We start from the raw sequence: 27,494 nt of genomic DNA on the forward strand, positions 1-27,494 counted from the left end.
CCTTCTACACTGACCTTGGCGCCTGCAAGGCTGTTTCTCACTCCCTTGACTCTCCCGGCTGCTGTGTGGCGCAGCGTTTTTTTCCCTGTCTTAAATATGCTCTCACAGAGGCGCAAAACAACATCGCTTATTGGCTCAGATCTGGAAAACAATGGGGCCCTTCCCAAACATGGGGCAGCTTCTAGATCTTTCTCACAGAAACCACCGCTATGGCCCCCTGCTACCAAAACCTTGCCACATAAACCCACTACACCTAGTTATACATTCAGCTGGAAGATTCCACTATGCTGTTTTTGCTGTCAAACAGTAATTAGCATTTAGCCAACAATTAGTGAAAAATGGCTTGATTGCCTCTCTGAATTTCTTCTTCCTTTGCATTGGGATTCACAGGACAGAAAGAAAGTGGGATTATTGGGAAAGAAGAGTGAGGCTATGGGGAATGGCAGAGAACCAATGAGGAAGAGCCTAAGGAACCACTCAGGTGATGGGGTGACCATGAGATGTGCTGCTGCTGCTCCTGTAAGTCTCTTCTCAAATCTCCACAGATGATCAGAGAAATGTGGATTTCCCAGCCTTTTGGTGCTGGGGAGAATAGGGAGAATCATAGGTTAGAAGTCAGGTAGGAAGGATGGAAGGCTGAAGATGGACCTTCCCTTACGCAACCTGCTCTGTTATGTTCACAGCCCAGAAGGGCAGTGTGGAAGCAATGTTTATTTCTCTTTTTATATGTTATATGTTATGTGAAAAAATGACACAAATTGTGTGCCTGCTCCCAAATTATACCAGTAGGTAAGTGGTACATACAGTGCCTACAGCTTTCTAATTTGTGAATGCAGGCATGATGCCCGGGTGTTTAGAGGGAACATGAAATTCAGTCTTTAGGGGGAAACCCAGTAATGCTCTGTTTACAGGATGCTGCTCTTAGTGGGTGTGACAAGGACCCTGTTTTTAGGACCAACTAGGTGACCAAGAATCTCTGACTGACTTTGTAGTAGCTGTGTCTATTGTAAAACAAATAAATGTCTTTAGACAACATTTTATATCATTGATCATTATGTGAAGTTGGACATTATGTAAAGTTGGACATTAATTTCTTAACTTTTGTTTTTCTTTTAATGCCATGTGCAGATAAATGAGTTTGAAATCCAGATGAATAAATAAATAATTTTTATATATACAGATAAATTAAGAATAATTTTCACTTAAGAGAATTTGTCTTTATTTTGGAGATATTCTGTGTATTTTATCTTACCTTTAATTAAAGAACGGATGTGTAAGAAGTTTCATTTGTAATAATAATTGAAAAAAAAAAATGTTAACATAAACTTATGTTTATGTTTTCTTTCCACTGTACAATTTGCAAAAATATCACTCATCTGTAAACTTGTATATGCATATGAAGTGTGACAAGAAAACAAACAAACAAATTTCAAGGCAGAAAACTTTGTCTTTTTGTCTTTTGCCCCTTCATTTGCAACTACAGTTTACAGAACAGCTAGTCACTGATGTTATTAGAGATTTAAATGTAAGAAACATATCCTGTGTTGATGGTTTAAAGGCCACAATGCCCCGCAGCATCCAGGAACCAGACCTCTTCAGCTCACAGAATCCTTTCTTCTCCTATGCAAAATATGCAGTTTGGTTTCTGAAACTTCCAATTTCCTGTTCTTGTTTTCAGCAAAGCACCTATTTCCTGAGAAAAGCTAAATGTCCATTAATATTTTTATCAGTTTGAAGAGATAAATTTGCAATCCAAATAAAACAAGACTAAGTCTTCAACTTTTTTTTTTTTTTTTTTTAAATATATTTATATTTCAGACTCAGGATAAGATGGACTACTGACACTATGGAGTATTTTGTGAATCCAGTTTATGGCTTGTCCAGGAAAATATTAAAATGTTAATTGTTCAGTTAACTTGTAGTTAAGGATTGCTATTAGAAAATGTGAATTTTTTTTTTTTTTAAAAGAAGCTCATTGAGTTATAAAACATTATTGGTCCTCACAGCTTGTGCTGTTGTAACGTTCCAGTGCTTGAGGAAATTGAATATTACAGTAATTAAAAGAAAGCACTATGTAAATGAAAAGATTATGAAAGCAAGGACATGAGATTTGTTGTTGTTGTTAAATGTTGTTAAAGTTGTTAAACTTGGAAGGCTAAGCCCAGGTATCTAAAAAAAAAAAGTTTTGTATATAATATTTTCCTATTTTTCTAAAGAAGTTTGATTGGTAAGGCATCCAATGAATTTGAAGAATAGAACTTCTTCATAAGATAACAAACTAGAACTTTCCTGTATTGAGAAGGTATATATTACCTAGAAAAACTGTTTTTACCTACAGCTGTAAATATGATTTCTTGGACAGGAAAATTGTCCAGGACAATTGGACAGGAAAATTAAGGAATCACTTATAAAAATGAAAAATCACGAGGATAAAAAAGAAAAAACACTTTCACACTGAATCTCAGATCTGTTCCCTTCCAAGGGCAGACTTTCCAGAAGAAGAAAATAAATAAAGTTCTTGAATCCTTAGTAAAACTTTTTCTAGATAATGAGATCACAAAAGTAAGAAATTGTGGAAAGTAGCCTTTATAATTTTTTTTCATTGCTTAACAAAGACACATTATTATTAACATACTTATATAAATATATTACCTTTTATTTTTTCCTAAGAGTAAAGATAAACTTTAATTCAGGTAGTACATGTTTTTGAATTAAAAATTGTCATAGAGTACATTTATTCTATCACTTCATTGTTAAATCAATATATTCTGCTATATGAGAAAAATAAGGTAGAGTAGAAAAAATACAACCACAACAATGGATAATTAGAGATCTAGCAAAGAACTGGAACAATGCAAAACAAAATGTTTTATTATCCTAAAACATGTCTACTTTCATACATACCAATAAATATACATATTTTGGTTTACAGACAGGTTGTTGCATTGTGGTAGGAGTCTTAAACAGATCTAATGCTAATTTCTACTCAATCTCATGCAGGCTATTACTTATTACTATTTATTTTTGTTGTCAGCTTTAGTTCAAACTACATTTGTTTATTCATTTGAGAATTTTAGATTGTTGATTCAAACTTCAAATCAATCATTATATTGTTCCAATTTTAAGCAGCTCTGCAAAACTGTGGCCTGCTGAAGTGCAAAAATGCTTGCAATTGTCTGGAGAAAAATCTGTAAAAATGTGAGAGTGTAGCTTGTTTTGATACTTTTCAATATGAGTCACAAATACTAAGGATTCTTACACCTTTAACAAAAGTTTTCAAGCTGCACAATCATGATTCCTAAATACTAACTTGTGATGTTTTATGATAAGTAAATTCTCAGATCTTAAGACATTACTTTTTGTAACTAATCACAGAATTATAAACTCTAATTTATAGGAACTGTCTTATCTTCTCCCAGATTTCTTGCTCCTCAAATAATAGGTAGATGTTGAACTGCAGTGTCAGAACATGGAGAAATTATGTTGATTTTGAGTAAATAACATAGAAGTGTTTTGCTTGTTCTTTTGAAGCCTAAAGATCCCTGCTTCATCATTTATTACAGTATTCATGTGTATTTCTGGAGATTCAATAGTAATGAGAAATTTTCTTTGAGGTGGATTTTGATATGAGTTCAGTCTCTGATGCAATTGCATCAATATCTCAAAGTTGGTGTTAGAATGTGAAAGCAAAAAGCTCATGATGTTTTTCATGTTTCAGAAGTAAACACTTCCTGTGAGAATGTGGTATGCAGAGACTGCATAAAACCTTGTGTGCCAAAGTCATTGATTCCAGTGTTCTTTGAGATGGACCACACAGCTTTCCTTATTGTTGTTCTTCAGCTCTGTGGAAGTAAGATCCTTCCCCTATTCTTATCTTGTATACTTCTATACTTCTATACTTCTATACTTCTATACTTCTATACTTCTATACTTCTATACTTCTATACTTCTATACTTTTCCTTTTCCTTTTCCTTTTCCTTTTCCTTTTCCTTTTCCTTTTCCTTTTCCTTTTCCTTTTCCTTTTCCTTTTTTCTTTCAACATCATGACAGATAGGATCATAATTAACAAATGTATTACTATGTGGTTTGTGCAAATGTTAACCATTCAATAATGTTTACAAAATTATACTATCTAGGGTTAGACTTTATTTTTAGTGAGCATTTTTTTCACAGTTTTGCTTTTGGCATTGTCAAAGTAATTTCTGAGTTTTACTATAATACATTCCCACAATGTTAATAGTGAAACTGAACTGTGCATGTTTTAGCCCATGCAGAAGGAAGGTTTGTGGATTCAATTGTAAAGCTTTCTGAGAAGATGAAACTGGAATGCATATATCCAAAAAAAGCTGTGATAATCCAGACATCCTGGATGAAACATAATGTAACTTATAAAGAAAATATAGCTGTCTTGCATGCAAACTATGGCATACATATTGAAGACAAATACAAAGGAAGAATATATTTTGAAAATGCTTCCAGAGAAGACAAGTCCTTATCTTTCATCAAGAGCACTTTTGAAGATGTTGGTTTTTATTTTTGCTCCATTGCAACTTACCCAGATGGAACTTGGGAAAAGGTAATAGAAGTTATTCAGCCAGGTAAGAATCTCTCTCTCTCTCTCTCTCTTCTTATTTTAATTTCTGTTTTATGCAAAACAGAAATATATGCCAATTTAGGGTGTATCTGGTGCTGTATTTTTCTTTTCAATTATTCTTCACATAGAAATGGAGTAACTTAGGGGAAAATGACATGTCAGAAAATAATTAAATTACTTTGACAAAAGGTCATTTTAGGAGAAGTGGAAAGTAGGGAGTGGAACTTGTGGAGCCAGACAGATGTTACAGCAGCCATGTGTTACATACTTCAGGTACTAATGTTCATTGCAACAGTAATATTTCCATTGTAACAGGGTTCTCTTAGCATTTCAGTCAGCTATAGGATCTCTACAGAGGATAAAATTACATCCTTATCGGAGGATAAAATTACACCTTACACTCATGGAGGGTAATGTATTTTTATCATAATGTTCCACAGTGAGGGTACCCTTGTCTCAAAACTAGGGTAGTTTTTTTTCTAGCAGCTCCTCTCTGGTTGTCTTTTCAGGGAAAAAAATAAATAATAATAATAATAATAATAATAATAAACATTTAGGAATGGTGTGGCAACAAAATAAAGGGAAGTAGGGAAGAATAAATGAAGAAAAATGACCTTTTCTTCAAAAGGAGACTGTTCAAAGGTGGAAAAGGGAAGAAGGAATGAAAAGATCCACTTATGCCCATGTACTTTCTGTTCAGCTGCCCATGTACTTTCCAAAGGCTCTCTAATTACCTGACCACTCATCCTATTTGATTTCTTTTCCAATTCTATGAGTAACATGAGAAAGAACCCCTTTTCAAGTATTTTTCCATACATGCCTGTTCAGTATTAGTCACTTTACAACTCTGATGGAAGGTTCAAAGATTCCCTGATGATAGGAGCTGAGCTGTAATCATTAAGTCCTTAGAAAATCATTACACACAAATGATAGAACATTCTTCAGAAAGCAACTGATTTTGGTTATTGGTGTATTGATTTGATACAGTGCAAGTAGAAAGAGTCTGTATCTCTTTCCCATCCTCCAGAGTAAAAATAGACTTCATTCAATATTTTATTGTGTTTCACAGCTGGCAAAGAATGAGTTGAAAGAGAAATTTAGCCCCTACCTTTTGAAAGACGAGAAGATTAAAAATAAGAGTTCTCCTTGCCTGATCCCTCTCTTTCAACTTTATTTTCCCTGCACTTCTATTATTTCATTGTTACAGTTTAGTGGTGGACCTGACTCTTGTAGTAGATACCTAATTTAAAAAATGTTAAAGCTAGATTGTTCCTGCCTTCACCATTGAAGACTTCTGAAACTTGATTTTAGCCAATAATTTTGGTGATGGAATGGGAATCCAGTTCTGTCTTTCTATAGCTTTCCAGATAGCTTTCTATCTGTAAAAATGGCTACTTATCAAAGCAGAAACTAAACCACACACAAATTATTGGCCTAACTTAAAAAAAAAAAATAATAATTCTACCTCTCCTGAATTACATAGTTACATAAGGTAACTGAAATGATTTTTGCTGCTATAGCCCACTTAGCTTAGCCCCCAAATAATTCAATCATTCATGTGTAGATGAAATGACCATCTTGTGAAAGATTTAAGCAGGGTCCCTCATTGCAGGCTTCCAGTCAAGGTCAGAGGTCCTTAACTGTGATTCTGAATGTTTGCTTCACTATGGTGACGTTTTGTTACATAGATCTGGAGATCCTAATTGTTATTTACCAAAAGGAACAGGCAAACTAGATCCCTTATGAGGCTCTGTTCAACCTTAGTTCTGGCAGTGCTGAGCGTTTCTTCATTCTGGTTTGATTTGGTACAAAATCCTAAAAGTTAGGTGCAGTAGAAGTCTACTGAAAGCTCTTGCCTTTTTTTTTTTTTTTTTTTTTTTTTTTCCCCTGGTCAAAGCAGTACTGACCTCAGCTGTTTTTTTCTGAATGTGTAGGCTAGCATTAATCTGAAAGGGTTCAAGAAACAAGGCAGTGAGTTTCCTGTGGGATATTACCCTTCAGCCTAGCACTTCAGTTTGGTAATCCACTTACAGATTTCAGCACACTGTAACCAAAACAAAAAGTGGATCTGTTATCAGTTACATTTTTTTTTTTTTTTTAATGATAATGCAATACAGATAAATACAGTATTTGGTATGCAAGATTTCTCTCTTGGGTTAAGCACTTTAAAATACAAAGCTAACCTCCCCATTTTCAAATATGTCTATTTAATCCTGCTAGAGAGAGAGAATAGCGTTGAATAGAAATTAATCCTTTTCCATTTAGAGAATCAAGGTTTCTAAGAACAGGAACAATCAATCCTGTTCAGCTCCCAATAGATGTGCATAAACAAGGTCTTTACATTCACTGATCAAAAGAGAATAGAGTGTCACCAGAGAAGATGAAATATTACAACTACACTGCAAATTAAATATGTTATTAAAAACAGAGCTTGAAGAATTTTATTTATTTATTTATTTTTAACATATTTATTATAGTAGAAGTGTTATTACTCAGACTTTATGTACATTTTACTTACTCATTCATCAGTAATAAATATTTTAAATTCCTTGGATGAGATTTTGTTTTGGCTTAATCAACAGTAAACTTCAATTGCACTTCCATACAGCCAGTATTCTAGCTTGCTGCTGACACTAGAAGTATAATTTTTCTTCTGTCTTCCAGGCGGTAAAATTAGGGTATTGCTGTTCATCTTTAAAGTTTGTATTCTGCACCAGGGAATTCAAGAGAGTGTTGAGAAATCTAAGTGTTTGTCTCATACATGCATGGGACATAAATGTTTTGTTGGATGAATGTACACTATTAAATAGTTAAGGTCCTGGAAAATGAGGTGTTTTTTAAAGGAATTTTATATCCTCTGGTATACATAAATCTGGCCAACATGCTAGAAAAATCTTTTTATAGGTTATTAAAATTGCTTTTGAATTGCACTGTTTTCTTTGGTTAGGATTTATAATTTATTGATTCCCAATAAACATCATAAACATTTTTTTTCAGAAAAACACTAATTTGCCTGCACTACCCAGATAAATGAACTCACTGTAAAATCCATTTCTTCAGTTTACAATAGTTAATCAACAAACATTTTAATAGACTAAATTTATTTATTTATTCAGGGAATTGCATGATATCTACTGTTTTGTAATTTACTGTTTTAGTTTTAAAGATCCGTTGGCTAAGCTAAAGCTGTTGCTGCCTTTAAGTGGATGCAACTTTTAAATTTCAAAATTCAACATTCAGTGCAAAATTTAAGCTTTCTCTGTTATATTAGCACAGATGAATTAAACTTATATTATTAATTTTTTTTTATGTCAGTCAAAACTGAAGTCTAGTTTAGAATTTTTGTTCTACCTGGGCATTGAGAAGTTTCAGGATTTGTCTATACTGACCTGGTACTGTGGGGGACACAGATATTCCTGCCTATCTTAAATAGGTAAGTATGCCAATGATGTATTTGCAGCACAGATCTCAATGAAAATTTGCAACAGAATATAAACATGGAATCGAATTTCCACTGAGTGGAAATAAATGGAAATAATTACAAATGGCATTATAGTCACAGTGGAGTTTCTTAACTAGATTAAAGTATGAAGTAAAATGTTCTGCACGTGGTAATCATATCTGCTGCCAGTTATGTAAATTTGGATAAAGTATCGTGGATTAACTTTTGCTGGCTTATGAAAAAATGAATGCTTCTGCACTCAAACAGTTCAAAGTTGCTCTAGTGCTTCATTACTGTTAGTTAACAGAAGTCATGAGTCTGATTCTGCTTTCCCATGTTCTTGTATACAATTTTTAAAAATTGTGAATAGAAAGTCAGTAAAATTGGCATGATTCTGATTTGTCAACATTTTTTATTTGCATAGTAGGAAGGATCAAGTACTAATGCTCAATGAATAATGTCAGTTAGTATCGATTAAAGTACTATCTCTAGATCCAGCCACACAGAAATGTTAACAGGCCCCTGACACATTACAAGACCAATCAGATATAAAAGTTTTGGGATCACAACTTGCTTTTAAAGAAAGAAGTTTAGCATTTGAAAAACTTTAAGCAAGTCTCTTTTTATGATTATTTTGACATCTCTACTTCTTTCTCTTTAGCTTAAAGGTGTTTTTATAAATCAAAATTCCATCATTGTTACAATTTCTCACACAATTAAAGATGCTATTAAGTGAATAAAAGGTCACAACAGTTTAGCATTGTGAGAGTAGAACTACTCTCACAATGTACTACAATAGTGCTGGAGTACTCTTATTTAGGACTCTGTTCTTGGATTACTCTCTGGACACTGAACACCTGTTCATCCCACTGTGAAGCTAGTGAACTAGCTTCATTTTCAATAAGGAGAAAAAAAAATAAAAAGTGAGAAAAGTTTAATTTTTGATTGGGAATGACTGAGTTTTCATAAGGATCTGAGATCCCAGGACACAGAGGAGATTATAGTTTTCATTACAGAGGTCTTTTCCTGGTGCACTATCCTCATTGTATTACTGACAGGTGGAAGACCCTAAAATTGGTGATAAATCACCACTTAAATAATTTTTTTGATATAATTGTTCCAGCAAGTGTTTTATTATTGTTGTTGATGATGATGTTGTTATTATTGTTATTATTACTACTAGATGTTGTTTTAAATCAGTCCTGAAACTATTTTAGGCGATACAATAAAAATGTTAGGACATATTTTTTTTCTTTCTGCCTTAAATTTTGGCTAAGATTTCCTATGACATTCATGAAATACATGAGAAAGAACTCTCCTCGGCTGCAGAATGTTATCCTTGTTTTCTTTGTTGGTAGTTACTCAGAGATAGACAGAAAAGCAATAATAGTTAGGGCATAACAACTTCACATGTTATATAGCTACAGGATATTTTTACAAATAAATGCAATGCTGAAATTCTGTAACATAATTGCACAGAACTCAAGAGTACATTCTGCCACCACTACACATGATTATATTGGCTAAGAATAGTCTAGTTATCCCACAGGAAGGTATTTGCCAGCTGTGTGAATCTAGTGCTTCTTTTATCCTGTAGTGTAAGCATACATCCAATGGTTTTCAGAACAGAATTCTAGAGCTTTTTTCTCTTAATATTCCTACATTTTTATGATTCACAGCCACTCCTACATTAAACAAATGTAACCCATGCTTTCAGAGATAACTCCTTCTATAATTTTTAAAAAGGTGTAAAGATTGTGTAGGAATTGTCATTAATCACAATATTTCACCTTTCTTAATAAACAGTTTAAGGGCAATCCGTAGTTCCTTATATATAGTTCTTATGACTGAAGACTGATTTAGTACCATATATAATGTGAGGAATAGAGAGTGAAGTGAAGTCACTACTAATGGAGGAAACATTAGAGTTGAAGACACCATGCAGGGATTGCCGAGTACCAAAATGATATTATTTCATACGTTTACTGTGCAGAAGAGAAAGCATTTAAGCTGATGATTTTTGTAATTTTATTGCAGATAAAAGAAAGTTGAGGGAGTGGTGTACACTACTAATCTGTTGGTCAGGTGTGTAAAGAGGTGTGTGTTTGACTGTGATCTCTGATGGCCATATTAAATACCACAGTGCTCAGCTGGCAAGCTGACCAAAATTAAAAGAGTCGTGGTGAATGGAGCCAAGTCCAGTTGGAGGCCAGTCACTAGTGGCGTCCCCCAGGGCTCCACTCATGGCTCCACTCAGGGCTCCACTCAGGGCTCCACTCAGCCGACCCCCATGGCTACACTCCCAAATCTCCCCCTTCTTTACTAATATCAACCATTTTCTCGACACAAATTACCACTCCATATATAACATACTCAAGATGAGTCTGTACCTGCACACAGCAGGACAATCACTTCTTTCAACTGGTTAGCTATGCTGTAGTTATTGTACCCCAGGATGCAGTTGGCCCTCTGGCTGCCAGAAGACATTGTTGACTCATACTGAGTCAACTGAAATCCCTATATCCTTCTCTACAGGGCTGCACTCTGGCCACTTTTTCCCCAACCTATATGAACACCCAGGACTGTATCACTCCAGGTGCAGAATCCAGGACTTATTACATTTCATATGGCTGGTGAATGCCCAGCTCTCTAAATCTATCAATATCTGTCTGTAGGGCCTCCACCCTCATCTATGACAATCTGGTATTTTTCCACTTGTATGCACCATGTCTTTGCCACACATCTGGATAGAAAGTCAAAAGTCTTCATCAGAAAAAAAAGTGACATATAAAATGAAAACTGATATATAAAATGAAAGCTACCGTGCAATTGTCAGACCAATGTTGTATGTTAATTTACAGAAAGAGTGGATATACTTAAAATTGCCTTCAATGTTTTTGTTCTGTGTTTATTTTCCTTTCAAATCTGTTGAATCTGACCAAGAATTTCTATATATTTTGAATCTTATGTTTGTTTTCTCACTAGCTTTATTTCAGTTAGTTGATAAAATATTACTAGTTTGACTTAAAAAAATGTCATGCTGTGCTTTAATGGGAAATATTCTTTTGACATTCATATTAACTTTTACGTCTTGTAATGTTAATTATGTATAGCTGCATAATTGGTTTTATTGTTAAATTGCTTGAAATTATTTTTTTTTCTTAAATTTTTGAGTAAATTTGTCTTTCAGTTAGTTACTGACAGTGGATCATTTGCTCAGGAGATGTGCTTTGCTAGCAACTTTGAATAACTTCTTTAATAAAGTATTTAAATGCCAGATGTACCATGAAGTACTCCCATACTTTAAATATAATGATCAACCTCTTCTGTGACAGCAGAGACAGCTTTTCTATTCTTAGCTAGTGTGGTGATATCCATGCCACTCAGCACTTACTTCTATATTAATGTTCTTCTGCCTGTCAAAAGCAGTACGTTGTATAGATTTTTTTTTTTCGAGTACCTATTCACCTGAAATAGCTTGCTTTCTATTTATTTCTGTCTCAATTTAGATTGTGATTCATAGGTCTACAGTGAAAAATTATCATCCCTTTAAAGTACATGGAAACGGGAACAAATCCTGAGGGATCTTCATTCCTCAGCTCTTAGACTCTGAGATGCCCAGAACAAGAACTATCTCTGTATTTTACAAAGTGTCAACCACATTATCAGCACTTAATTAAAAAGAAAGAGGATGGAGCCAAGGGAAGCTGCCTTTTCCACACCTCTGCTGTGGTTATTGACCTGTTAAATACTGCTTTTCTTTGTTTTTATCTTCTGTGAAGAACTAAGGGCTGGATGCCCCTTCAGTATAAAAGACTAGAAACAAACAAACAACAACAACAAAACACACACACTACTTCTTTGGAGAAGAGTAGAAGGAAAAGCTTCCCTTCCAAAGGAAAAGCTTTGATCAAAAGGAATTACAGAGCAGTGGAAAATTCAGGCTGGAAGAGACATTGCACATTCATCTCATCCATCTCTGTATTCTGAGGAAGAATATCTGAATAATCTCTAACTAATTCCTATGCTGGAAATTTATGCATAATATTCTTGCATAGTCATTCTAGTGCTTAACCAGTCTTGCAGTGAGATTTTTTTTCCCATTACATCTAACCTAGATATCTTTTATTTAATATTGAGCTTATTCACTGTAGTCCTTCCCTTTGAAAACTAAAAGGAAGGCACTCTTATTGTCAGACTTCAGTCATCTCTTTGTACAAACAGTTAAGTGTTATACTTAGATCATGATTCTTAATTTCCCCACTCATGCTCATTAGAATTGCCTCCAATTTGTATATTACCTTATTAAAATAAGATAGCTAGAATGTTCCATCTAAGGCCTTAACATTGCTGAATGAAGCAGAATAATTTCTTTGTCTTACATGTACATGGTTTATATACATGATAAAAATTTCTTTTGGAAATTGATTTTGATTCTATCTAGCTAGCAATCAATTATAACATCCAGAGCCTTTTAGCCTTTTACTCAGGACTTTATTATTATTATTATTATTATTATTATTATTATTATTCTCCTCTCCTCTCTCCTTACCATTTTGAATGTCTGGTTGTTTCTTAAAACTAGTAGTAGTACTCTTACTTACTATGTTTTCATCAGAATGTACAATCTTAAGGAATAATGATAACATTCATTACCTATGAGGAGTGGTGTGCTTTTAACAAAATAAGATACTTTTGAAGAGTCATTTTATCCATTCTCTCTGAGCATTGTTTTAATGAACATATATTGCATGTTGGCTGGATACTATAGTTATTATCTGACCTGCTGCTGTATGATAATTTGGGGATGAGTCTCACTTCTGATCTGTTCACCTGTTGACAAAACTTGCTGTCTGGGGAGGTTTACTACTTACTAGATCTCGATTCAGTTGTTGCAGAGAAATTGCCATGGCTTTCTCTGTCATCAGACTCCTACCCCCAACTGCTCTTCCACACAGGCACCAACAACATGGCAAGAAGAGACCAGGCATGACTACATGGTGCTGGATGTGGTGGTCAAGGACATGCATGGCTTAGGTGGTGTCTTGATCCTGCAGATGAAGGGAAAAGTCCCAAGAGGGAGGGATTGTTTTCTGTGGACCTGATGGATAGCTGGTGTTGACAATAAAGTGTTGTCTTTTATCACCATGGACCCTTTTTGAGGATCAAGGGATGTTAGGAAGAGACAGGATCCAACTGAGCAAGAGGGGAAAAAACATCTTTTCCAACAGGCTGTTCAGTCCCAAACTGAGGAGGAGATCTTTAACAGGAATGACAGGAAAGAGAGATGACAACCCACAAATGAGCAAGGCATTGGACTGAGTTGACAAGACAGAAGGATGACTACCCTAAATGTATGCACACAAATAAGGAAATGCTGAAGGGCAGCACTGGGGGGGGGGGAAACTCATACCTTTCTGTAAATCAGAATGACCATATGAAATGTTTGTACACCAGTGCACATAGCAGGGGGAAAAAACAAGGAATCTGAACTATGTGTGCAGTTGTAGGACTAAGATCTCATTGGGATCACAGAGAAGCGGTGGGATGGCTCACATGAGTCTGCGATGGCTCACACAGTGCTGCGATGGATGGATGTGGGCCCTTTAGGAAGTACAGGCCAGGTTAGTCTAACACCCTATTTGAGGGTGTTGCCCTTTATGTGAGAAAGCACAGGGAATGCAGAAAGTTCTGTCTAGCATGGATGACAAGCCATCTGAGAGATAATGGGCCAGGATTAGTAGGCAGACCAACATGGGTGATGCTGTGATGGGTGTCAGCTACCAACATCCTTATGAGGAATAAGTAGATGAGACCTCCTTCAGACTGCATCCTGCCATTTTCCAGACCTCATGAGAATAAAACTACCTGGTATCTATGGAGGGGCAACACAGAAGAGCACAAACATTTCTGGAGGTTTCTGGAATGCATTAATGATAAATTCCTCCCACAGGTGATTAAGTAGCTGATGAGAGGAGGCAGTCTGCTGAACCTCAGACTTACAGAAAAGGATGAACTTGTGGTCATGATGATCAAGGGCAACATTTTCTGCAGTGGCCGTGTGGTGCTGGAATTCATGATCCCAATTAAAAATGATAAAACTGAAAAAGTAGGATCACAACTCAGGGCTTCAGAAGACCAGACTGGTCTATTCAGTGATCTGCTTAGAAGAATCCAATGGGTGATGGAGAAAAGGGGGCTGGGGGAGATCTTGCTGATTTTTAAGTTTAGCTTCTCTTAGCATTACATCCAGACAAGCAGGAATTGAGCAAAAATGCCAGATGGCCTGCATGAGTGAAGATCCCAACTAAACTGAAGCATAAAAAAAGAGCATAGAAGAAGTGGAAGCAGTGGCACGTAACGTGGCAGGAACCTTGGAAGATTGTCCAAGCATGCAGGAATGCAATTAGGAAAGGAAAACCAACCTGAAATTAAATCTAGTGGATTTTTTTGTTTGTTTTTTAAAAAGTATTCCCCTGTCTCTATAAGCCAAGAACACTTTATCTTCCCAGCTACTAATCCCCAATTCTATGCCACTGCAGGAATCACTGTGAATTTCAACTTAATTATAATTTCAATTATCTCTGGTATCAACAATTACTTCTGTGACACCCAGATCTAGATCCAAGAGTTTTATGACTTTAGGGTTTATTTCTGCAAGTGTAAATGTGATAGATGAAATCTTGAGGTAATGGAATTTGGAAATCACTATAGGATGCAATTGCAGGGGAAAATAGAAAGTGAACAGTGACGGTTTTAAAACATTGGAAATTGAGGAGATACAGTAATAATTTATATAGGACAGAATAATATTTTATTTGGAGAAATACATGTTAAGTTATGGAATGAATAGAGGTAGGTGAAAAGCAGAAGGTAAAAGGAATTACAGATTCAGATAATTAAACTTCCAAAATACTCTGAAGAAAATTACTGAGACGTAATCAATATTTTAAGTTCTGATTTTTTCCCATCTGTAGAACCTCTTTCTACTACTTATATTTCTAATGATGAACTTTTCTTTCAGCTGGCCTGTCAGACAGGGAATATAATTTATAACTTACTAAAAACAAAAAGAAATGGAAATATTCAGAGTAGAATGTTGATGATATATTGATTTCTTTTATTTTTCTTACTTGGCACCAAACTGCATAACGAACTTATTGTGAAATACTTCTCCACTACAGTTTCAGTTCATGAAACAATCCATTAAAAGTACTAAATATGTTCTGAGATGCAGGGAAACAATGACAACAACAAACACAAAACAAACAGAAAAAAACAACCCTGTACATCTTCATGTTGTGCTCCAGGGCATTATAATGCTTGTGAAGCTGTATATACACTGTCCACTGACTTAACCCCTTTGACTTTCCCCCCGAGAAACATCAGAGGGAATATATCTAAAAATACATTTGCTCTTAGGAGCCACTTTACCTTTTCACACCCTTTCTCTCCCTCTCTCCTCTGCTTTTTCTGCCCTATATGACTTAAAATGTGATGTCCTCTGTTCTATGGGAGATGTGAGCAGAGAGGCACAAAATACACACATGCACATGCTTGCATGCACGTACACACAGACACACACAGAGATGTTGTGACATACAGTTCTCCAGCATAATATTTATTTTCATCCACAGTGAGAAAATATGGATCATTAACAATAAGTGAAGGCTGAGCACAGTATCCTATGCCATTTCTAGATATTCATTGAACTGCTATTGTGGGCAAATTCCCTTAATTCTGAACTGATGAAATTCCTGGAGAAGACAAAAATCTGAAACTGTGACCTCTTATAGTTTCAAGACCTCCTGCAGTCAAGTCCTATGGTGACGCATTTTATATTCTTTTCATATGATTTCTTTCCCAACAATCAAGTTTTTCCTTGCTCAGAAATGTTTGTACCTACTGTACTCTCTCTCTCCTTCTCTTTGGCTTTTTTCTTTCTTTGCATTGCAGGTAGCTAAAGTTCAGTTTAAAAGAGTAAAATTACAACAAATGGTGGTGCAATATATGCAAACAAACTGGAGCAGATGAATTAAAATCACATGCTATTTATAACTTCATGCAGAATTATTAATTGGTACAGAAAGATTCACCAAATTGTTACACTATTTCACAAAGTTGTTACAATATAACAACTTAAATGTATGTCTTAAAAGTATAGGGCTATAAATACCTTCATTTTGACTTCTGCAACCTGAATAACTTGCTGTTGGAAAAATTATTTTACTAGTGCTGTTTTTTGAGTCCGATTTTAGAACTGGTGCCAGTAGCTCATAAGAAACTAAGATCTTTATTGGCCCAATGTATATAATAGCTATGTATCCACATTTCCCTGCTTCATCCAAAACCAGACAAAACCGTTTTTTAAGGACTCAACAAAATTGCATAGTATGTGCACACAAGATGTTAGTTTGGGAGCTAAATGCAATTCCAAATATAGCCTACTGCGAAAGGGTGAAAAGGCCATTCTTGAAATATTTTCTAATCTGAAAGTTGATTTTCTTGGTGCTAGAAAGCCCTGGAAAAAGTTTATCTGCAGAAAATTTTGAGACTCTTTTTCATCTGCAGTTTATTTTGTCACTTCCTCTTAGCAGAGGAAGACAATTGTTCTAGTACATAAACCAACCTTATGCAAACCTGGGAATCTATCTCTGCCATAGAGCTAAGTTAGCTTTGCTGTTTTGAAAAAATCTGTTAAGGTCATTTCTTATTTCTGATGGATAATATTCCTTCCTAATGGTAGCTTACTCTGAAGATAGTTCTGTTATCATCAGTCTGAGTGATATGAGCTTGTCCTGACTTTGAGGTACCTCAGAGCACATAGAAAATACCCTTGTGCTGGGATGGTTGGAGGTGTGCTGTAACTCACCATGTTAATTTCTCATCATTGTGTACACTGGCCCACTGGGCAGCAGCAGCTAGTGTAGCTCTGTATAACACCTCCACTGGTGGTGCTTAACCACAGAAAAGCAGAAACATGCAAAGCCAGAAAAATGCCTAAGTCCTTCAGTACATCTCAGCTGGATTTTGACTTTCTGATATTGCAGTACAAATGCTGAAGCGTGATATTTATTTATTTATTTATTAAATATGGTTTTAGATCAGAAAGAATTTATGAAATATTTCTGTAGCCCAGAGTGAAACTCTGGAACCTTGTGTAAGATTAAAAATCTGGAACTGGTGAAACTCACAATGAATGGTAATTAAAATGTCACATATACTGACTTTAAAAATGAATAATCTAGCTGAAAACAAGTCTAAATATTTAAGTAACTTTCCAGTGAAGAAACACCTCTAGCTCAAGACCAAAAGAATGAAAAAAAAACAAAAACAAAAACAAACAAACAAACAAAAAACAATATCAGAAGTGGATAAGACAAGAACCACAAATAGAAAGTCTGAAATTTTCTAACCAAAAGAATGAAGACCAGGCTTTTACATAACATTTATTTTGATTTTTAGTTCCCTGCTGTAAGAAATAAAAAAAAAAAAAAAAAGCTACAGAATTATTTTATTTTCCCTCCAAAATGGAATCCTGAACTTAATCAATTTCTGTGCTGCAGAATTTCTTTTCAGTTTCTTGAGCCTTTAAATCCTAGGAAGTTGGTTTGCACTCATTTATACCTCTATATATCTGAGATTTACTTTCCAAGAAATATATTGAAATATTATGCTTTTAAAAATATAAAAGCTTATTTTTCTCTCTTTGTATTTCTAATGGCCCTGAACCATATCGAAATATGTGTAGTTGCAAAATATGATGTGATAACAGTATGCCAAGAGATGCGAGGACGGTATCAAATGCTGAGCATTTCTTTATAAAGCAGAGGTAAATGTGCCTTCCTTAAGTGCTGTCACCTCCTACTCCTTTCTCTCCAGGAGGAGACATGATGTGGCCATGGCAGGGGGCAGAGCGGGCAGCAGCAGCTGTGGCCAGAATAAGCAGAGAGATGGGGAAGTCTATTTTTATTGGAAGCAATGTTATTTTTTTTTTAGCATTACTGAAATGTTGACATGGTGTATCACCTTGAGATGCGTGTGTGCAGGGGTGAAGCTATGTGGGTGTGCCTTTTTCTTTTTTCCATAGAAGTATTTCTCAGAGCGGGAGGTTCTCAACCCACGCGTACCAGGCTGAAAGCAAAGAAACTGTGTTCAGAAAGATGCTAAATAAAGCAAGTGGTTAAACAGAGGAGAAGGAGGATGAAAGAACAGTTATGTAGGTGTCAAAATAAAAATGGGACAATTGCTTAAAACAAAAGCCTGAAACACTTCAGTGTACTTGGAAAATTTAATTAGAAATATGTAGGCCTTATTCCCCACTGCTTGTGTGCTGCATAACAATTTAAGCTGTGCACAGCATGATACTGTAGGGATGAAAGTGATTTACATCTTTTATCTGGAGTGCAAATGCCTGAATTTTGCTTCATACTGTCAAGTAAATTACACATGTAAAGCAAAAAATAAAAATATAAATAAATCTGTCAGAATGTCTGTGAAAATAATGGCAGAATGTATAGTGGCTGAGAATCTCAAAAATATTTATAATTTATTTTTACTGTTCCTACATAGTTGTCCTTATTAACATATTACTTATTATATGTAAATCCAGCAAATTATATAAATATATTAAGATTTGTATCCTAGAAATTCTTCACTGAAGTTGTAAGACAACCTTAGATTTGTAATTTATAGGTTGCAGAAAAAAATATATTACAGTATTACATATTATACACTGACAAGCTTTTTACTGAAGATATTTTTTGTTATTTACTTGATTTTAAAATGGTGAATGCTATTACTTAAAGTAATAACTCAAAGCAGAGAAATTTCAGTCAAAATTATTTGAGATAAGAATATATCTATGGGTGAAATCTTGAATTTATTTGTAAGTCTCCTTTATTACTATAGCCTGGCTATTGCACATGTTTTTCCATAATATGTGGGTGGTTAAGAATATTTTTTATTAAAGTGGCAAGATTTGAGAATTAGAGTTCATAGGCTGGAATGTCCTGTAACATTACTGATATATATTCTGAGGGTCACATCAAACTACTCTCTTTTTATAATAAACGTGAAAGCAGAACAAGACTATCAGAAATTTTATTAGACTGGCCTCATAATTTATGCTGTAGAATATTTGCTGAAACTGTTAATAAAACATAAATATATTCAAACATTGTAGAAAAAGGCTTCTTGCAATGTCAGCAAAGCCTCACAATTCTATACACACTGTTAGGTCTAGGTAAGCACAAAAATAAACTCATAAAGAGGTATAAATGTTATTTTTCAGTATTTCAAATGATTTGAGTATCTTTCTGCTCTAAGTCAATTTCATTAACATTTTTGCTATGCAGGAAATGTTAATACAGAACTTCCATTTATTAATTAATTGCAGTTTTTCTTTCTTTCTCTCTCTCTCTCTTTTTTTTTTTTTTTTTAATTATTATTTTTTTAATGTTTTTCAGCTGATGCCTTTGAAATATCTGAGAAACAAAATAATCCTGTGTTTACCAAGCCAGGAGAAAATGTCACTTTTATTTGTCCTTATAACAGAAGAGATTCAGTTCAACAAGTGAGGTGGGAAAGGATTAAAGCAGATTGCATAGATACCATTGTCCAGTGTAATTCAGTAGGAGGGCAACGCTTTGGTGCAGATTTTAAAAAGCGTGCACTGGTGGATTGCTCTGATCAAGCAAGCTCCGTGATTGTCATTCAAAATGTTTCAGACTCTGACTTTGCAACATATCGCTGTGTGGCTACTGGAAGAAACAAAACCTATGTGATGAGTTTCACCATGCTTGGTAAGTAAAGAAGGTAGTAGTAAATGTTTCCACAGGCAGGACCTTCTGAGGTATTAACACATTTACCTATATGAAATCACACTTCATAACACATTCAAATGAGCAGTGGCAAAGTTAACAACCAATCTTTTTTCCACAGAAGAAAGCTGGTTTTAAGGTTGTCTGATCTCGTTACAGGACTTCACACCTGCTTGTGAGAAACTGGTTTGATGCTAGGAAGCAGACTCTTCAGCAAGGGGTGCTCTCCTGGAGATGTGGAGCAGTCCTCATTAGCACAGGGCACTGTGTGGTACATATCTGTGTCCCAGGGGAAAGACCTATCTTCCTACAAGAGCTAAGAGCACACTCTTGTCCAAAAATGGAAAAAAATGCCTTATTCATGTGAGGAATTTCTTTTGGGGAGCAGAATATGTCTCCAGGTTTTGCTGTGAATATTGTCATAGTTTGATTATAAGGAAGCTTAGGTCTCCATATGTAAACACATAAAATTGGATTGCTCAAAATGTGAGCTGAATCCCTTTTAGTTCTATTTTTATTTATTTATTTATTATGGCTGGAGAAAATGACAACAAAAGCAACAACAACAACAAACAGAAAAGGCTCAGTTTTAGTTCTCTGTAGAATGGATTTTGAAAACATGGTTCTTGTACCACCACAGTTCCTCTTCTGTTGTAACATTCAGGTGAGCTCTCTGGTGTCTTTGATACTGCCTTTGTTAGTGATAATAAATAAAAAGCAGACATCCCTTTGGCAGCACTAAGAGCTGTGGCTTGAGATATAAAACTGAATATGCTTGATTGTTACTGAGAATGCACTCAGAAAGAAAATGTTTATCTGTTTTACTCTGAATACTTGACCACAAAAGTCCATGAAATTCGACAAAATATGATAAGAATTATCAGGTGTGTAATTCCTCTCACCTCCAAAAATTTTAAACATTCAAATTTCAAAATATTGACAACTGCATTCATATAATTAAGCACATACAAATTGTAGAGCAATGAAAATGTTTACTCTGAACATAGTGCTTCTCATAACAAAACTAAACCAAACAATGAGTTGCCAGGTAATAATAATAAAAAAATGTCCTACCTATGCAAATTCTTTTACTAAAAAAACAAACCAAACCCAACCAAACGAAAAAACTTCAGTTTACGTGCTTCTTTTGATCTTGAAGCAAACCCTATTTATCACTGTTGATTTTAACAATATCAACATAGTTATGCATGTTTGTAGGAGAAAAAAATAGTGTGAAACCATTGAAGAAGCTGAAGTATATGAAGTATAGCATGATTCAAAATATACATTTTCTACCTTTTAAATGCTTTGCATTATCACACGTTTTTATTTATTTGTTTGCTTGCTTGTTATTCCAAAAGAAATGAGGTGTCAAAGATTCCCAATTATTTTTTTTGGTCTTTAAACATTTCGAACTGTTCCATACATGACTAATAGTTCCATGACGGTTATGGAGAAACAGTAAAGATAAGGAGAGACAGGCCAGGTGTCAGCTCCCATAGATCCTGTGAAGCCTCTCACAAACTCAGTTACTTACTCTGCCTTGATGTGGCTTGAATGAAAGAACGGTAGCAGAAACTTGATGCGTACGTTTATATTAGATGTGTATGTATATATTTTTGTGTATGTTCTACCAGTCCAGCCACTTCATTTTCTTTGTCTTAGCATTACAGTTAAGCCTCACTGTAGCTTCATACTAAGTTAATACAAATTCATACAATTAATAGGTGAATTTTTGGATTCACCTATTCTGCAAGAACAAAAAAACAAACAAACAAACAAAAAAAGAATTACATAGCTGAGCTCCATGCAGAATTTAGATAACTGCCTATAAGATCCAGTTATTCCTCAGGAATATGGAAACTGACTAATAGTAAATCTGTCCTTTGAAATTGTCATTTTTCTTCCTAAATCACATATGTAACTTATGTCTAAAATGGGTGATAGAGAGCTGTTTGGGTCTCAGAGCACTGACCCACTGAGACAGGGCACATAAATTGCCTCCAGTATTATTTTGGCTGTAATGGAACCTTTCCATCTCCTGATACTTTCAGTTTTAGAGAACAAAAACCAAATAATCAGAAAGATAATAGAACAGAATAAGACTAATCCAACATCGAGACAAAAGTGTCAGATGAGATGAAAAGCAGGGGACTCCTTGACCAATCACAGCTGTGCCATGGAAAACAGACACAAAATAAGGCTAAAGTAAGGTGTGAGGAGAATCAAGGTAGGAGTGAAATTAACTTCTTTCTTCCTTCCTGAATTCTTCCTGTATTAACGCAAGATATAAATCTGTGCCTGTGGGTCTCTCAGTGAAGCACTTTTCTCCAAGCATGAATGCCTTTCACTTGTGGGCAAAATTATCTCAGTGATGTTTAGTTAGCATAGCTTACATGCTAGACCAGCAAGGAATGTGACAAGCTACATGAAGATCTCCAGTGCAGTTCAAATCTCTTATTGGTACAAGTAACTGTGTCTGCCTCATCAATGCTTCCTCCTCAAAACCAAAGTCAGGGCATTGAAGGTTGAAAACCTTCACTCAGAAAGGTTTCAGTCCTGGAGAGCAAATCCCAAGGCTACAAAACTAGGTGTGGCAGCTGGGGGTGGGATATTGTTCTAATACTTAATAGAAATTGTACTCCTTTCAGCATATCACCTTTGATGAGAACATGAGAACTAAAGAGACACATAAAAAGCCTCTGGCATATTTCTGCAAAATCTTGAATGTTATGTTAAAGAAAATAATTACAACAGGTTTTGTACAGTTAAACAAACAAATAAACAAAAAATGAAACAAAATAAAACATAACAAGCCTCAGGAAAGCTTTACTCACTTCAGATGAGAAAAGGCAAAAGGACTTTGAGTTTTTATTACTTCTAAAAAAATCTAATGATTTTTCTCATCCAAATTTAACTGATAGCTGATAATCCCAGCTCTCAAACTCATTCACTCGGAGATCATTATCTTGACCTGATAAAACCGAAGGTGAAATGTCATGAAAAGAAAAATAAGGTCTGGAATGCTTAGACAGCTGGATGAGATGCTGCTGAAGTCCAGAACTATTCAAATTCACCCACCCTAGATGGTAATTAAACACAGAATTTTTAACAAAGTAGCTAAACTTTTAAAATTTCTGTTACTTAGAGAGGGTTTTCTCCCTATTTCTGTAAATACTCACTGGCACAGGTGAAGGTTTTCTGTGGTGGGTAGCCAAACATTTAGAAAAAATACGTAATATATTTTTTTCAAAGTTGGACACATCCACATGCACTAGCCTGTCATTTCAAGGGTGTAGCAACTGAAAACATGTTGGGAGTAAGGTGACTTTATGTGTAATCACATAATACAACATACAACAATACAAAAACACAATACAAAAGATCAGTTTGTTACCAGTCAGCATTCCGTACTGTGTGACATACCTTCAGCATGTAATTTCTAAGATAATTTTCTTTCTTTTATCTTTCCAGGGAAAAAAAATTATTAGTATTAGACTTTTCTGTAATCAGTGTTTTTTGTTTTATTCCTACATGTTGAGAAACTGAAGAATATACAGGAAATATTTATTTTTCTGTACTTAACTGAACAGAGTCACTTTTGATGCTTACCTCATCAAGATCCTATCACATAGGGTCATTTGAGATTGCTAGAAGTTGGCAAGACCATCTGGCTAAGATTTGTGCTTTAGAAGCTGCTATTGCTAGCCACAAATCCACTATATACTGTAGTGCTTATTGCATGCTATTTGTGATTGTTTGCTTTCTGTGCCATTACTCTCAAGTCTGAAGACATCTAGTGCAGAGATGCTGCAGAAAAGAATGAAGTTGTACACTGTGGTAGGCTGCAAAAAGCTGTTGAAGTTCTGTGGTTAAACTTTTTTTTTTTTTTTTCATACTGCTGTGCTGTGTTCATTCACCTTTGGTCATTCCAGTCACAGCTTCTGTAAGAGTTAGCTCAGCATAACAATGGCATTTTAGAAATGATGAAATGCTTGTGAATTCTGAATATTGATCTTGAGATCCCATGTGTCTACCTAATTGTTGATTTTCAACTTAATCTGTTATGGCAACTTCATTATGATTTATAAAAAATACTAATAATATTTATTACAATTCTATTTTAGCAACTTGGGATCACAAACGGTTTATTATCTACATAGCTGGAGGAATATCAGCTGCTGTTTTACTGTTAGTTTTCCTATGGATTATCTTCATCGCCACTGCTTATGACAAAAAGTGAGTAACAAATCAATTTGCTTGATACAGTGGCATGAATGTATGAAGGTGTTAACAGCTCATCTTCTGCTATCCTCTTCAGAGGATATTGAAAAAAAAAAAAAAAAAAAAAAAAAACTAGTTTTGAAAATTTGAAAAAAAAAACAACTAAACAATTCTTCAACCTATGATAGAGATGACATTTTCATTTCTTTTTTTTTTTTTCACACTAAAAAATAATAAAACAACATAAAAAAAAAACAAACAAACAACAAAAAAAAAACACCTACAGCTTACTGAAGTTCCTTAGTCAGCTAAATGCTTACATTGATACTAATTGAAACATCATGCCAAAGGTGATTTGTCAAGAATAACATAGGCTTAGGCATAGGCTGTTCATGTTTTATGCATAAACAACATATGACATCTTGATGTTTCTACATCTTCTAGCATTTTATATCTACTCTCTACCAAATATATCGTAGTTGTCTGATCCAGAATCTCTGCTTCCAATGGAAAGAAATACTGAGCAGAAAAAAAATACATATATTTCTTCTCCCATTACAATATATAAAGTTTCTGGAATTTGTTGGCAAGTTATTACTGAATAAGAATGTCTTTTTATCTGTGTCCAGGCCTTTACAAAACAGTGCTAGCATGTTATGGTCTGCAGTTCAGAGAAAAGGCTACTTGGATTTTATTGGTTTTGGTGGACAAGTAAGCTATACCACTGTTATCTTTTGTATGCAGAAATTAGATAGTTTGGTCTATACTATCATTCATGGTGCAGTTTGTTTCCATTATGTTTCTAATGGAATGTGTGCCATCAGAAAGAAGAGAAAGAGAATAAAAGAGGCCTTACTAAACCCTTTGTACTCTACTCAGACCAAGGTAAGATCATCTGGAGTTTACTCATAATGTATTTTGTATATTTCTTAACATCTCTTCAGTATCTGATTGATGCTTGGCATAACTTTTAAATAAGGGATATATCCCTTAATTATATATATATATTTTTTTTAAATGCTTAATGCATTTTTTTTTAAATGCATCTAATTATATTGAGATGTGTTTCATGTAGCTCTTTTGGTTTTGCTGTCTTTTATACTATTTGTGTATTGGCAGTATCTTTTTTTTTTTTTTTTTTTTTTTTTCCTCAAGTAACTACTTGTAAAATGGAAGCAAAAAATTGAATCCTGTCATAGCATTTGTCTTTACCTATTCAACTTCATTGTAATTTGTTGGGACAACTGTTTGAGTGTTTCTCCTTTCTTTTTCTACTTTAATAATCAATTTCTTGAAGCTCTGTTACTCTTTTTGTCTTAGTGATCTTATTCAAGGCCTGAAATTTACAAGTGGTAAGGCAGGATCCAATTCTTCTGCTTCTGCCTTGTATCTTCATACCCTCGGTCATGGTATGAGGTAGTAATATTCTTAGGGAAATGGCCCTTTCCTCACAGTGGTGTGACTCTAGCTTTCCATCTATTTCCCTCAGACAGCACTGCTGTATGACTCTGCATACAGGTCCACTGTAGACAGGGACACATAAAGCCCTTTGACCTCCTAACATTTCAATTTATCTCATTCTGCCCCTTTGGTTACTGTTCACATCAGAATGAAGCTCTTCCTAGGGTAACCTTACCTTAGGGACTACTAATTTTCTTCAGAAAGCATCTTCCGAAAAAATGACAATTAATCAAGGCACCATCACATTAATTACACGAGTAATTCTTAGCATGGTCCATACCTGTAGAGAATTTATGTTTTAAGACTGACATAGGTAACTATTTCAGTATGTGAATTGTGTACATGAAAAGGAGGCATTCCATTGATACTGATACTTTACCAGGCATCTGATGTGGAATAGCCATGAAATTTCCTTGAATCTAAAATTTATCTCTAGGAAACAAGAGACCCCGCCACACCAAAAAAAAAAAAAAAAAAGAGAGAGATTGATGGCTGAATATTTTCCAATAATAAATCAGTGTAAAATAAATGTGTCATTTTTTTTTTTTTTCAGTCATATCTTTTCATATCTTTTTCAGAAAATTTCTTCTACTTTTTTTTTCTTTTCTTTTCTTTTCTTTTTTTTTTTTCTGTTCTTCTAGAGCGTTAATGGTTATGAAAGATGTAATTTTTGTTCCCCATAGAACACAGAAAGAAGAGAAGAATCATTACCCAATCAGACAGAGGAGATTTACATCAACTGCATAAACCCGAGGAAAGACCATTAGCTTACTTCTTATGGATGAAATAACCAAATTCAGTCAACAAATTTGCATGTTGGATTTGCTTTGCTTTGCACTGGTGGGCTGCAGAAAATTCAAGTCACCGTAGCAAGCACTGCCCAGGCTGCCCCGGCTGGACAGCATTGGTCCCTGAACCAGCCTGGATGCGTCTGTATAACATGACAGTCTGCAGCATCAATGTATCTTTTGATTCATAAGTAGAAGTGAAGATTTTTTGTATTTCTAAAATTTATTATTATTATTTTACCCAGTAAGTGTACTTATAATAATTTTAGAGCAGAGGTGCACATGTTTATATAACATTAATTTTGTCTGAGAAATAAATGTCTGAGAAAGCTGTGTGAAAAGGTGAAAATGAAAATATGCTCTATGTTCTCTGTATCCATGACTTTCAAATATCAAATTGAGAGCTTTATGGAATAATAAATATCCATTATTTTCTGCAAAGGATGTGTTATTATACTGCTGGGCAAACAGTACTATTCAGCTGGCAAAAGCAAATGTATCAGGGATCCTTGAATCTAGATTTAAAAGTATGAAAAGAAGCTTTCTATCTGACAGCTGTGTGGTTTTAAAGGCTTCTTGCATGCAGCAAAATTATTTCAGCACTCACTATTTGGGGATGGAATAGAAATATAGCCCGTAGTCCACACGCACACCCACGCGCATGCATGTGCACACACACAACTTTTTTTTTTTTCTCCCCTCTCTTTAGTGCCCAGAAGAAAGCAAAACATGAAGACTCTGTCACTGTCAAGTTATATTTCATAATAATTTATTATAAGGTTTAGTTGCACAAAAAATAAATGAGATTATGGAAGATACATGAATAAATGATGCAAAGCAGAAAAGGCATGATTGGGAACATTTACAAAACAATACATGTGTGGTTTTATATGCGCATATGTATATATTCTGCTGAAACCTACAGAATAAACCACACAGAAATTGAACAGACAAACAAACAAACAAAAACTCCTCAAACAAACAGCACTAGAAGGCAGACCTGAGAATTAAGATCTATGCATCTTATGGCATTTTACAAACCTGCTGTATTACTGAGGATGGAATCCCAGTAGATGAAGGTGTTACCATGACGGCTAATAATCAGATGTGTCTGTGTTCTACAAACTGTATTCCTCCTGGCCCACCTATGTCTGATCCCCCT

General features: G+C 34.8%; 1 protein-coding gene across 3 annotated transcripts; it reads left to right on the forward strand.

The window, feature by feature from the left end:
• The first annotated feature begins 470 nt into the window (after positions 1–470).
• CD226 (CD226 molecule) lies at positions 471–26,773 on the forward strand. Of its 3 annotated transcripts, XM_084511408.1 has the most exons (7): positions 471–519; positions 3,719–3,850; positions 4,267–4,599; positions 19,506–19,841; positions 23,987–24,098; positions 24,908–24,968; positions 26,228–26,773. In XM_084511408.1, exons 2-7 carry the CDS (start codon positions 3,805–3,807, stop codon positions 26,309–26,311), a joined length of 972 nt encoding a protein of 323 aa, XP_084367534.1. In that variant the 5' UTR covers positions 471–519; positions 3,719–3,804; the 3' UTR covers positions 26,312–26,773. The 3 variants fall into 3 exon arrangements, with proteins under 3 accessions (XP_084367534.1, XP_084367535.1, XP_084367536.1); XM_084511409.1 differs by lacking the exon at positions 471–519 and having other exon boundaries at positions 2,837–3,850; positions 26,206–26,323; XM_084511410.1 differs by lacking the exons at positions 471–519; positions 26,228–26,773 and having other exon boundaries at positions 2,837–3,850; positions 24,828–24,967.
• The last annotated feature ends 721 nt before the right edge of the window (positions 26,774–27,494 follow it).

Source organism: Aythya ferina (genome assembly GCF_964211825.1).
Source record: "Aythya ferina genome assembly, chromosome: 2".
NCBI classification, from domain to species: domain Eukaryota; kingdom Metazoa; phylum Chordata; class Aves; order Anseriformes; family Anatidae; genus Aythya; species Aythya ferina.

Excerpts from the sequence above, each read along its gene's own strand:
- CD226 (XM_084511408.1), top strand. The coding sequence starts at position 3,805 with ATGGACCACACAGCTTTCCTTATTGTTGTTCTTCAGCTCTGTGGAA. Across the intron at positions 19,842-23,986 it reads GATGAGTTTCACCATGCTTG|CAACTTGGGATCACAAACGG; the intron begins GTAAGTAAAGAA and ends ATTCTATTTTAG. Across the intron at positions 24,099-24,907 it reads GCCACTGCTTATGACAAAAA|AAAGAAGAGAAAGAGAATAA; the intron begins GTGAGTAACAAA and ends GTGTGCCATCAG.